This window comes from Olea europaea, chromosome 3, assembly GCF_002742605.1.
Source record: "Olea europaea var. sylvestris chromosome 3, O_europaea_v1, whole genome shotgun sequence".
NCBI classification, from domain to species: Eukaryota; Viridiplantae; Streptophyta; class Magnoliopsida; order Lamiales; family Oleaceae; genus Olea; species Olea europaea.
This window is the reverse complement of record NC_036239.1, coordinates 19,517,254-19,530,128: the sequence shown is the minus strand read 5'-3', so window position 1 is coordinate 19,530,128 and position 12,875 is coordinate 19,517,254. Positions and strand designations below refer to the sequence as shown.

General features: G+C 33.6%; 1 protein-coding gene across 1 annotated transcript; it reads left to right on the top strand.

Annotated features, from left to right (window-relative positions):
• The first annotated feature begins 726 nt into the window (after positions 1-726).
• On the top strand, positions 727-4,337 carry LOC111388919 (receptor-like protein kinase HAIKU2). The gene is made up of 2 exons (XM_023013749.1): positions 727-3,430; positions 3,598-4,337. Exons 1-2 carry the CDS (start codon positions 823-825, stop codon positions 3,975-3,977), a joined length of 2,988 nt encoding a protein of 995 aa, XP_022869517.1. The 5' UTR covers positions 727-822; the 3' UTR covers positions 3,978-4,337.
• The last annotated feature ends 8,538 nt before the right edge of the window (positions 4,338-12,875 follow it).

Here is a 12,875-nt window from a genome sequence, read left to right as displayed (position 1 = left end):
AAAAATAGCTTCCTAACATGAGAAGTAATTTTTGACTTTTCAAAGGTTTTGTTGAATGGATCCAAAAAACGATATGACGTTTTCGTTTCTTATGATGCAAAAAAAAATTAATAATAATAAATAAAATAAAATAAAAAATGTGTAGATTAATGAAAAAAAGGAAGACAATTGGAGATTCTTCAAGTTTGGACAATCCTACTTAAAGCAACTTGATACGTTATGTAGCCAAAACATCCAGCCAGCCAAATCATGATAAGATTCTAAATTTTAATAATCTACATACCTAAAATGTCACATGATTTAAGAAGGATTTTCAAATACTAACAGTTTTATAGCTAATTATTGATTTTATTGCACTAAATTACACATAAAGTAATTGGATTGTCTTGAACCTATCTCATCTAAGGAAATAATTTATTTACTTAAAGTATTGTCTAATACTTTTTTCATCGAATACCTTTTCCATATAGAATTTCTCTGTGGTCACAAGCAATTGTACCTCAACCGGCCACAAGATAAATGAAAGAAAAGATAAAAAGAAATTTGTCCGCTCATATACGTTTGATATATCTTGCAAAAAATGCATAACATCGATTTTATTCTTAATTTCATCAAATACTAGACTAGAAAATGAATTAATAATAAGTTATGGATCCTGCATAACGTGTGAAACGTTCGCTAAGAGGTTAGAAAGTGTACAAAATTTTGGGTTGGCAAATTTTTATCGAAATGTGAACATTCGTATTTGAAATGTCTAATAGCCACCCTCATGTTACATGTTTATAATCCCTTTAGTTCTTATTTTCACACTGTCAGAATCCCATGCACAAACCAAACATTCTCTCCTTTCCTACGCCGACCGGAATGTCAAACTGTTCAACTTTCCGGAGCCGGGATTTCCTCAACCTGCTCACTTTTTCTTTCTTGTTCTTGTGCCTTTCTTTCTCCAAAGCCAATGAACTTGAAGCTCTTTTGCAATTCAAAGCCACCCTGCAAAAATCCAATTCAAATGCTTTGGATACATGGACAAAGGAGTACGCCATATGCAACTTCACAGGCATAGTATGTGATTCTAATCAAAACGTGAAAGAAATCAATCTGGCGGGACAGAATTTGGCCGGACCTGTCGCTTTTGATTCAATTTGCTCCCTGAAATCACTTCAAAGTCTCTCTCTTGGATCAAATTTCTTGTATGGTAGAATCAATGATCATTTGTCTAATTGCACCAGCTTGCAGTTTTTGGACTTGGGTAACAATTATTTTTCCGGCGAAGCTCCAGATTTTTCTTCTCTATCCCAGTTGAATAAGTTGAATTTGAGCGGGAGTGGACTTTCTGGTCTATTTCCATGGAAATCACTGGAAAATCTCACGGGATTAACTTCCTTGAGTTTAGGCGACAATCTTTTTTATACAAGTCCATTTCCATTGGAGGTACTGAAACTCGAGAAATTGCAATGGCTTTACCTCACAAATTGCAGTATTGAAGGGCAAATTCCAGAAGGAATTGGAAATCTCACACTGCTTGAAAATCTTGAGCTTTCTTATAATCTTTTGTTTGGCAGAATCCCAGATGGAATCACTAAATTAACGAAGCTTTACCAGCTTGAACTTTACACCAATGGCTTGACAGGGAAAATTCCAGAGGGATTCAGAAATCTAACCAGCCTTGTTAACTTAGATCTTTCAACTAATAAACTCGAAGGTGACGTTTCAGAGCTCAAATTGTTACCTCAACTCAAATCCCTGCAGCTTTTCGAAAACCAATTTTCTGGTGAAATTCCTGTTGAATTTGGCGATTTCAGGTTCCTCGAAGAACTCTCACTATACAACAACAGATTCACTGGCCCTCTTCCATCGAAGATCGGTTCGTGGGCAGAGTTCAAATATGTGGACGTTTCTGAGAATTTTTTAAGTGGCCCTATCCCACCTGATATGTGCAAGCAAGGAAAATTGAAAGAACTTCTAGTGCTCCAAAACAATTTCTCTGGTCTAATACCTGAAAACTATGCTAATTGTTTGTCCTTGACTCGTTTACGGATGAACAACAATTCTTTTTCAGGTATAGTCCCAAGAGGAATTTGGAGTTTGCCGAGTTTGAGTATAATTGATCTCACTTTCAATCAATTTGAAGGTCCAGTGACATCAAATATTGGTGAAGCAAAGTCTCTTGCACAGCTATATTTGGCCAACAATAAATTCTCTGGTGAACTGCCTGATTCAATATCAGAAGCTTCTTCATTGGTGGCGATTAATCTCAGTTCGAATCAGTTTCGTGGTAATCTTCCAGCAAATCTCGGGGAATTGCAGAAACTTAGCAGTCTTCATTGTGAGTATAATTTGTTTTCTGGGATTATACCAGATTCAATAGGGTCGTGTGTTTCTTTAAATGAAATTAATTTAGCGAGCAATTCACTTACCGGGGAAATTCCAGCAAGCCTTGGATCACTCCCTAGTTTGAACTCCCTAAACGTATCTGATAACAAACTTTCTGGTGAAATCCCAGCCCGTCTATCATCATTAAAGCTAAGCCTTCTAGATTTATCAAACAATAATTTGGTTGGTCACATTCCCGACTCATTAGCAATAAGCGTTTTTAGTAGTAGTTTTGATGGAAATCCAGGACTTTGTAGTCAGAATATAAAAAATTTCAGGCCGTGTTCGCCAAATTCTGGCACGTCTACAGGGTCCAGAACGTTTATCTATTGCTTCACAGCAGGTGCAAGTATCATAATTTTGTCACTTGCATGTTTCATATACATGAAGTTTTGGTACAATAATCAAGATACTTCACTGAATCGACGTGACTCTTGGGATATGAAACATTATTGTGCGTTGAGTTTTAGTGAAGAGGAAATACTAAGGGAACTCAAGACAGAAAATTTGATTGGCAAAGGTGGATGCGGGAATGTGTACAAGGTTGTCCTCCATAACGGGAAACAATTAGCCGTAAAACACATTTGGAAGTCTGCATATGGTGATGGGACGAGCTTCAGGAGCAGCTCAGTGATGCTGGCAAAAGGCAAGGTCTATTCACCAGAGTATGAAGCGGAAGTGACCACATTAAGCTCAGTTAGGCACGTGAATGTGGTGAAATTATACTGCAGCATCATGAGTGAGGATTCGTATCTGCTAGTTTATGAATTCTTGCCTAATGGGAGCTTATGGGACAGATTGCATGGGAGCCAGAGAATCAAGATGGACTGGATGGTGCGGTATCAAATTGCGCTGGGTGCAGCCAGGGGACTCGAGTATCTCCACCATGGCTATGATAGACCGGTTATACACCGTGATGTGAAGTCCAGCAACATTTTGTTGGATGAGCAAATGAAGCCAAGAATTGCTGATTTTGGGCTCGCTAGGATTTTACAGGTTGATGCTGCAAGATACTCGACTAATGTCATAGCAGGAACACTTGGCTACATTGCGCCTGGTAAACTATTTTAGTACTGGTATTTCTAAACAGTTTGCTCCCAAGTTCTAAATCATTGGAAGTGTACCATAATTAGAACATTGTCCAAAAACTTAATTGAATCAAGTATTGTTAGGAAATAAGTTAAAGCTCTTCAATTAAATATTTAAACGTGTTTTGTATTGCAGAGTATGCGTATACATCTAAGGTGAATGAAAAGAGTGATGTCTACAGTTTTGGCGTGGTTCTGATGGAGTTGGTAACCGGAAAGAAGCCAGTTGAGCCTGGATATGGAGAGAATAAAGACATCGTCCAATGGGTATACAGCGCGATGAGGAACAAAGATAGCCCAATTAATATAGTGGACTCAAGCATTTCTGAGGCATTGAGAGAAGAAGCTCTACAGGTACTGAGAATTGCAATTCATTGCACTTCTAGAGTTCCGTCACTGAGACCTAACATGAGAATGGTAGTGCAAATGCTGGAAGAGGTCGAACCTTGTAAATTAACCGGCATAGTTGTCGACATAGAGGCTGACAATGGTAAGAACCAAGGACATGTTCAATAGGCAGTACATGATACGACTAGATAGTACAACAAATAAGATTTTAGCTTCTTCTTCTTTTTTTTCTCCTTTAGTACTATCCAGTAGTGTAGAGTCTACAGTACCAAACTAGCTATCAATGTTACTGAATGTTAAACACATTTTGACTCGAAATCATGAGCCGAATTGTGGTTTGGGTGAGTCTATTGAAGTGAGACTCTTAAGATTTAGATAAACAGCTTTGACAATATAGAAGGGGTAGAGATACAATCCTTCATTTTGCAGGATTGATAGTGGCGGAAGTGAAGACTTGTATATATTTGTTTGTAATTTGTATCGTATGAATAAGTTCTGCTCACGGATCAGAAAAGGTTACACATTTGATTGCTGTATCCGTTCTGATAAATTAACAAGGTACTATAATTGTCAAACAAACATTGGTACGAAAAGGTGAGATTTGGCAATATAAAAATAATAAGAACATAAGATTTACGTAGGGGTGTTAATTTGGCTTGCCAGCTCGGACGGCCCTTAACTCGACTTGGGAAAAGCCCAAGCTGATCGGCTCGCGGCTCAATTCTACTGAGCCTAGGCTCGAGCCAGACAAATTTATAAAAAACATGAATGAATGAATGAATAAAATAAAGCTTATTATTGCATGTTGCTCGCTGTAGTGGTTGCAACAACAAAATAATAATAATAATAATAATAATGATAATAAAATCACGAGCAGGCTCTGCTAGGCCCGGTTCAGTTTGATAAGACCTGAGCCGAAAGTTTAGGTCAAGCCCAAATTTTTTGCTCGAGAAAAAACTCAGCTCGGATCGGGCAAAAAAAAGCTCGAACTATTTTTACTCGAGTTTCGAGTTTCGGCTCATTGACATGCCTAGATTTACATGAAAATTCAAAACGAGAAAAAAATACAAATAAAGAATGAGAAAATGCACTATACAAAAGATGATTACTATTATTTTATTGAAAAGTGTGCGATTGAAAATAAATTTTGAAAAAATGAATTTTTGGAAGAATTAGACTCAAGGGCTTAATTTGATGGCACTTGCCCGTGGCAATTAGGTGCTTGTTTGTGCCCAATTATTTATGAGTAATGTATTATGAAATAGTGATTAACATTGAAACGTGTGGTTAAAAAAGAAGAAATTTTTTTAATTTATGTGTAATATTATTTTAATAAAGAATGTGTGATTAAAAATGAGTACTATATAAAAAATAATGTAGTAGAATATAGAAAAATGGTGGAAAAACAAGCCCTAAATCAAATAGCTGCTAAGTAGCTACGTATCACATAGGAGGCTGCTTTTGCAGCTCCTATGGCGAGCCAATCAACGGCAAGCAAACTCGCATGGCTCACGAGTAGACCAGTGCAAGCCAATAACTCACGTAGAGTCGCTTTCCCCGTGACTTGTTGCCTAGGAGGGGAGTTGAGCCATCCATGGCATGAGCCGAGTCGACAAATGGCTGGCCGTTGATTAACATGCCATCATGGTGCAGTGGGACGCTAAGGGGCTTAAAGCCTTAAACATGGAATATAAGACAGTGCATGAATTTTATTGTCAAAACACAAAGGAAAATTAGCACAAAACTACTTTATTGCAGCGTGAGTAACATAAGGGCGTTACTTTATTTATGTCTTTTAGTATGAATAAAAGGACATTTTTTTGGCATCTTTTTTGTGTTTTCTTTGTTCGAGGCTGCTAAATCCATGTTAAATATTCAATTGTTCTTGGTTGTATTGAATATTAACTATACTCCAGCGCACCACTTAATGCATCAAATGACAAGTTATCACGTAAGACAAATACTATAGTTGTCGACTAAAAATAGCTCTATTTAATTTAATTACTCGTACACTTACTGAGAAAATTGATTTTTCATCAGAGTTTTGATTAGTACTTATCTAGATTACACTTTTCATTAAGAACTCCACCCAAACTCTAGCTTACATAGAAATGTCAATCTGTGCCGAGAATCTGTATTTGAGTTTTGATTGGAATTCGAATTCAAGTGACAAAGAATAAGCCTATTTATTTCTGGTTCTAAAACTAGTACTTCTAGCAATCATTGCTCCCCTTGTTTTGCCCTTCTTCTAAGGGGTTGTTGTGTAACAAACACATAATATCCACTGGAACGTTCATGGATTTTATCATCAACTTGATGAATTAATTTCAAGATATAAAGCATTCCTCTTTAAATTCATGCCGAGCCAAGCTCGATCTGTATTTAAAAAAAAAATGTTACAAAAAAATACAGGCATCATCGAGCCATGCCAAGGCAAGAATAGCTTGACCCCATCATTATTGTGCTCTGTCGATCTCACCAGCCCGGTTGCCTAATTCGGCCACATAAGGCCATATACACGAACAGCATCTTTGAATTCCACATCAAGTAAAAAACCCACATATTGTTGCATGTGAAAAATTGAGGCTTGTTGATATTGTTAAGGTCAATGTGAAGGCACGCAGCCACCAACTACGTTGAAAGCGATTGTCTTTCTTCTACCTCCTTTTGCGACTAAATACACGAAAGTCATTTGCGTGTAGTTAAAATTCTCCCAAGTGTGACATCACGGGTAATGTCCTAGCATACATACATACACACACAATTCGTGACAATATATATATATATATATATACACACACACACACACACACAAATTATTTCTATTAATAATGTTGACATTTTAAATGTAAAGTTTAAGAATCAATCTCGTATCAGAGTTCAAAACAAAATTCGAATCAACAATTCAATTTGTCAAAAGCTCAAACGAGCAATCAATTCCTTATCTTCGAGCAATTGTGTATAAAAGATGCATGCATCTTGTTATTACCAGCTTACATATGTTCATGAAGTCGTAATCAAATTAATGTAAGATAGCGTGTCATTTGGTCGTTTCTTTGAAAATGCTCGCTTTCTTTTAATTGTCACAATAAATTGACTATTTCTCTCATCCGGTAGATTATGACATGAATAATGCGACTAGTCTGGGGGGTAACTGCATGTAATTAAATAATATGTTCGCTTAAATACAATACCATGTGCTTCATATGATTGAATTATCAAGTTTGGCCACTTAAACTAGGGTTCTAACATGATTCCTATGACATTGGTTCAATAACTCGGAGTCAAAATTAACTGATTTTAATCCTTAATCTTCTTTTTACAGCATGTCTCGTGGAGATGCTATATATGAAAATAGTAAACTACATTTTGGTTATTCAATTTCTCCACTTTTCATATAATAGAAAAGGATATCAAATAAATTTTATGCATCAGAAGAATTTATAAACAATTCATTTTATAAATAAATAGAAATGAGTAATCCATAGAAATATGTGATTGAAAATAAAATTTGACAACGTTAGATAGAAGCTAACTCAATGAGGAGAGAAAAACATTGCGCAAGGATTTTAGGTAATACGGAGGGAGAATTTAAGCGGGGTGGAAAATATTGACATTTCACGTTTTAAGGAAGGATTAAAATCGACAGATTAATTGAATAGGCTAAAACTAAAATTCAAAAAGCCACTATTTTGCTTTTTCATGTTCTAATATCAGATTACGTCCTCACTAAGCATCTATTTAAGTTTATCAAATACTTAAAATAATATTGCTTATTTGAGAAGTAAAATATGGGGCTCCAAAGTGTAAATGCAATTTATAAAAATAATATAAAATTTTTTTTACAGATTAAATGCAATGTTTTTAAACATTATTTTATGTTTCGTGTTTCCATTCCGTGTAAGTTAGTCCTATTTTCGTTAATTTCTTCCACGTCTCGCCGCTGCTCTATCACTCTCTACCTCCATCCCACGATGAAAATTTTTGTCAATGTTAAAAGATAGAGTAATGTGTTTTAGCAATAATAATGTCACAACATCATTTTACTGAATGAACTGTACAATTAAATGAGTCACTTAACTCTATATTTAAATTGATGATATATCACCAATAAGGATCCATTTTGCATGACTTTTGCTAGTGATAGCAAAAAAATCCGCCCGCCCCAAATGGGGCAAGACGGGGGGCCTACTCCGTCCCGTGAAGGAAAAAATTTTATTTTTAAACAATTTACCCGTTAAAAAAGCTTCCTATTTTGGAAGTATTTTTTAAAGAAATTACATTTGACCAACTTCTTTTAAAATCTCCTCTAACTAAAAGAAGTACTTTCATAAAATAAGTTGAGCAGATAAAAAAAAGTAGCTTTTGATTCTCAATAGCTCCTTTCGACATTTAAAAGTTATGCCAAACAAACACTAATGCTAAATAATAATATTACCCTAAAAGATATGTAAAATCCTAGTTTCCAAATGGCCAATCTAGCTATATTACTTTGAGGGCATGTAATTCTTGTGCCCAATTAGGCAAGGAAAGGAGAAAAAAATATACGAAAATTATTGACCCTGAATTAACAATACAAGTAAATGATATTATTAAAAATAGACTTTAAAGTTTAAACACGTCATTTATTTTGACATAGAGCAGTGCAAAAATGTTAATGGATATTTGAGAATTTCCTGTTTAGGAACCAATTATTATAATATGCATTATTTTTCAAGTTAAATATAATATTTTTAATTGTACCAGTAGTGAAAATTATTTTACTAAGCTGTCATGGAATACGACATATTTGACAATCTATGTTTAAAAATAAATAAAATTAATATTTAAATTATTTATTTTGTTAAACATTTCCAAGTTACATTTTCACTAATAAAAATATTTTTTAATTAAAAAAGTTTGACTTTTAAGCTGTGGGGATATGAAAGCAGAATAATCGGCAAATTAATTAATTGCAGAATAATTTAATTCCACCGATAAAGTGGATTTCCGTCTTCGGTAACGTATATATTAATTATTAATAAATATGGAGTAGCTCTTTCAAATTCAGCCAGATGTTTTGCATGTACAGTATGTTAGGTGCATGACAAGATAGCGAGATATTTTCTCCCATAATTCATTAATAAATAATTTTCGATTTCTTTTCCAATACGCAAAATACATAATAGTCTCCTATGGTAAATAATTAATTACGTGTCAATCACGATGTGTATCTTAGGCCCCGTTTGGTAGGAATTTTTTGCCCCAAAAAATTGATTTTTTGACCATTATTTTACTATTCAAGCCGTAATTTTTGACTTCTTCTCTCACATGTGGACCCCACTTTTCTTCTAACGGTCAAAAAATCAATTCTCAAAATCCCTACCAAACGGGACCTTAACCTCATTGCAAGGCAACCTCATAAGGCTGCGTGCGACACATGGTGAAGTTAGTCGCACAAAGGAATTATTTAGGGCATATTTGATCTAAATTTTCAAAACAGATTGAAAAAATTACAAGTCGATGTGCAAAATTATTTTATTGGGAGAATGTATAATTGAAAACAAATTTTAATTTTTTTTTTTTTAAAGAATTTGTATCAAACAAGGACTTAATAGATAAGTGATCGACGTTGCTCCGATTCTATGAGGGAATGCTTTTTATTGACAAAAGCCTATTTTTCATGTAAAGTGTATCAATATAAGAAGAAGAAAAGGAAAAAAAATGAATAATGTGAAACCTTGTCACCATGAACTCTCTCTTGGGAGCAGAGATTTAGCAATGATTTGAGCCCCAATTTTTGGGAATAGATTTCATAAAAAATATAATTTTTATGAAAAAAAAAATGTAGTTAAAAATAGGAACAATGCCCATATGTAATTCATCCGAAATAATAATTTCAATTGTTAGAGATTAATTGGCTTTAACAAAGTAAAGTAATTAAAATAAAATATCCACAAATCAAATTTAAGGTTGTTTCACCTCTCTCGACACTTCTTGTTATGGATGTCTTCTATAATCGTAAGAGAAAGATGGAGTAGAAAAAGAAGTTTAAAATGCAACAATTTCGAGCGTCGTTACATCCGACTTCAAGGCATGTGATGACATTTTCTAAAAAATGTTATTTTCTCCCACCAATTCGGTAATGCACTCAAGTACAAAAATATGTTTCCCAAGATATAATGAAATCTTTTAATGTTGTATGCATTTTGCATCCACAAAAATAACTTGAACACCGAAGATTTTGAAGTCTATCGTCGAAATTTGTACTTTATCCCTGTTGTCAATGAAATACAAACAACGTTTAAGAAGAAATGATGCAAAAAAAGGTTGGTATTTTGGATGCAAGAAAGTGTAAAATATGGCAGGGAGAGAACTGATTTCTATTTCACGAATATTTATCTGAGAACCATTCATCCTATATATAGATTTATTGACAACCCTTTCCACAGGTCACAAACATTGAAATGTGAGTTTTCAACCCTTTTTGACAGCCATTACAATGAGTTCTTGTTAGGGAAAACCGAGTTTTAAAATAGTGATTTTCTTTTTGGGAGAATGTATGGGTAAAAAGTGAGAAAAAGTTTTGAGTTTACGTGTAAAATATTTCATTGTGAAAATGTGTACTTAAAAATGAATTCGAAAAAAAGAAAAGAAAAAGAGTTTGAGCTGAACTTACAACTGAAAATGTCAAAAGAAACGAGCAAAATAGTTTTGGACATGAAGAACCACCATAAACAAGTGCTTTGGTGTGTGCACGATCACCCGGATAGAATCCTAGCACATGCGCTGAAGTACAAATACATTGCCAATCTTCGTGTCCTCGACCCCAGTTCGATCCTTGTGAAATCCACGAACTATAAGTATGTAATTTTTATTTTCAGTCCCTCTTTGATTTCATTTCCTTTACATTAATTTATTTTTCATACTTATTTTCAACCACGTATTGTTTAATCAATCAACTCATGTCCAAAATTGACCTTTTCGAAAATCTACTCTAACGACCACTTTTTAAAAGCACATTTTTTGAAACCAAATGTTTATAGACATAAACATAGCCAAGCAAACATAGCAACATGTAGACATCATCTACATTCAATGGAACGACTTCAAATCATGCCTTTTTTTTTCTTTTTTTCTTTTTCATTTGCTTTTGATTTTCTATTTGTTATTATTACTTTTCTTAATATACTATATCAAACATTTTATCGATAACAATAATTTTTCAACCCTAAATTTTAATTTTATTTGAATTTCTACTCTAATATGCCAGCATGGTACATATCCTTTTAGGGCAACGCTTTGACTTTATGGACACGGTTGGAAGTTTATCGTTGACTAATTACAATACAGGCAAATGAAGAGTCAAGAAAAGACGGGAAATTCATTTCTGCTTGCACACGAGTCATTGTCTCGAGACATTACTCAAGTCAGAGAAACAATCGGGTCGAAAAATCAATTGTAAAAATAATCATGCTATAAATACGGATTTTTTTTACAACAAAATTTTGACAGATAATACTTGACATGACAGTATTGAAAAATGAGAAAGCAAAAGGGCCAAAAAAAGAAAAAAGAAAAAAAAAAGCCAATTAGGTTTGGCCACGTCAATTTTAGATTTTTGTAAGTTTTCTTGTTTGAATTCTGCGCAATCAGGTTACCCAACTTATATTTTCTTGTAGAATTTGGTCACTCATCTTTAATTTGGTGCAATCAGATCATTCGACTTCGATTTGCCTGTAAATCTGATAACTTTATTTACTGTCATCAATTAACTAACTTAATACGTTGAGATTGATGATAAAACTCATATGCGAAATTAAAAACATTATCAGTTCATAAATTTTCTTTTGAAAATGTTTTATTGACATTGGTGATGTGTATTATTGTTCAATGTGGACATACACGTCAATCACCCCCCTTAATCTTGATGTCTCGATCAATATAGTATGTTAGAGTGACAAAATTCAAATCGTAAATGAATTTTCCAAATACAACTTTGCTCAGATATGAACGATCCGCAACACACGAAAAAGTCTAAGAATAATGCTAGTATAAAATAATTGACCGTGCTATTTGTACATTGTCTTTTACACCATTTTTGACATTGTTCCACATGACTGCACATGATTGGACAATTTTTTAATTCCACACACTTTCTCGCCAAATACAATTTGAATTTACACTACATGTCAAATTTCATGTCATTCAAAGAATATACAAGAAGCATTATTCTAAAATAATTACTATAAGTTACCATTAATATAAATGAGGCTAAATATATTCATGCAATAAATTTCTATAACATTGTAATTACATGAAAAGGTCCATATTCTTTAGTCATTTTTACACTTATGTCTTTAACTTTTTTTTCTTCCCATTCTAATTTTCAACATTTTATTGATTAGTATATTTTGTCCATAAATTTCATAGAGATAGAGTCAAAAGATTTATTTGCTTATCGTATTTATGAATAAGAAGAAAAATAATAAATACAAAATTAGGACTAAATATTTATCTCTCGTTTTAAAGAGCGCTAACAAAAATTTTGTACCAAAACTATCATTAAGGATAATATTTGTTAATTGATTAACTATTAAAAATAAAAATATAAAGAAAAAAGATAAAAATATAAATATAACTATGAATAAAATCCAGAGACCTTAAAAAAATTGGGATGTATTTCTTAAAAAATATGGTTTGAAAATAAATTCCCCAATTATAATTATGAATAAGAATGTATTATTGCAACGGAACACGAATACCGTTATTCATCAAAACCATTAGCCAATATAAAGCGTAACAATTAGTAAAAATTTAAGAAAAACCAGAGTAATGGAAATAGTCACGCCAGCTTTCATAATTCGAATTAATTACTTGTGGCATCACTAAGTTTCTGCCACGTATCTATGCCCGATACCTCACCAAATTTTGTGAAATTAAAATCCAATATCACATGGGGATGGGGCCCACTTCACGAGGGTCCCACCCCATGTAAAGGGTGTGGACACGTATCCAAATTATGTATACCCAGCACAATCCAATTACATTCGTGTTTTATTTGTTTGCACAAACTATTGATATAAT

Coding starts and splice junctions, on each gene's coding strand:
- LOC111388919 (XM_023013749.1), top strand. CDS start 823: ATGCACAAACCAAACATTCTCTCCTTTCCTACGCCGACCGGAATGTCA. Junction 3,431..3,597: donor ACTTGGCTACATTGCGCCTG/GTAAACTATTTT, acceptor TTTGTATTGCAG/AGTATGCGTATACATCTAAG.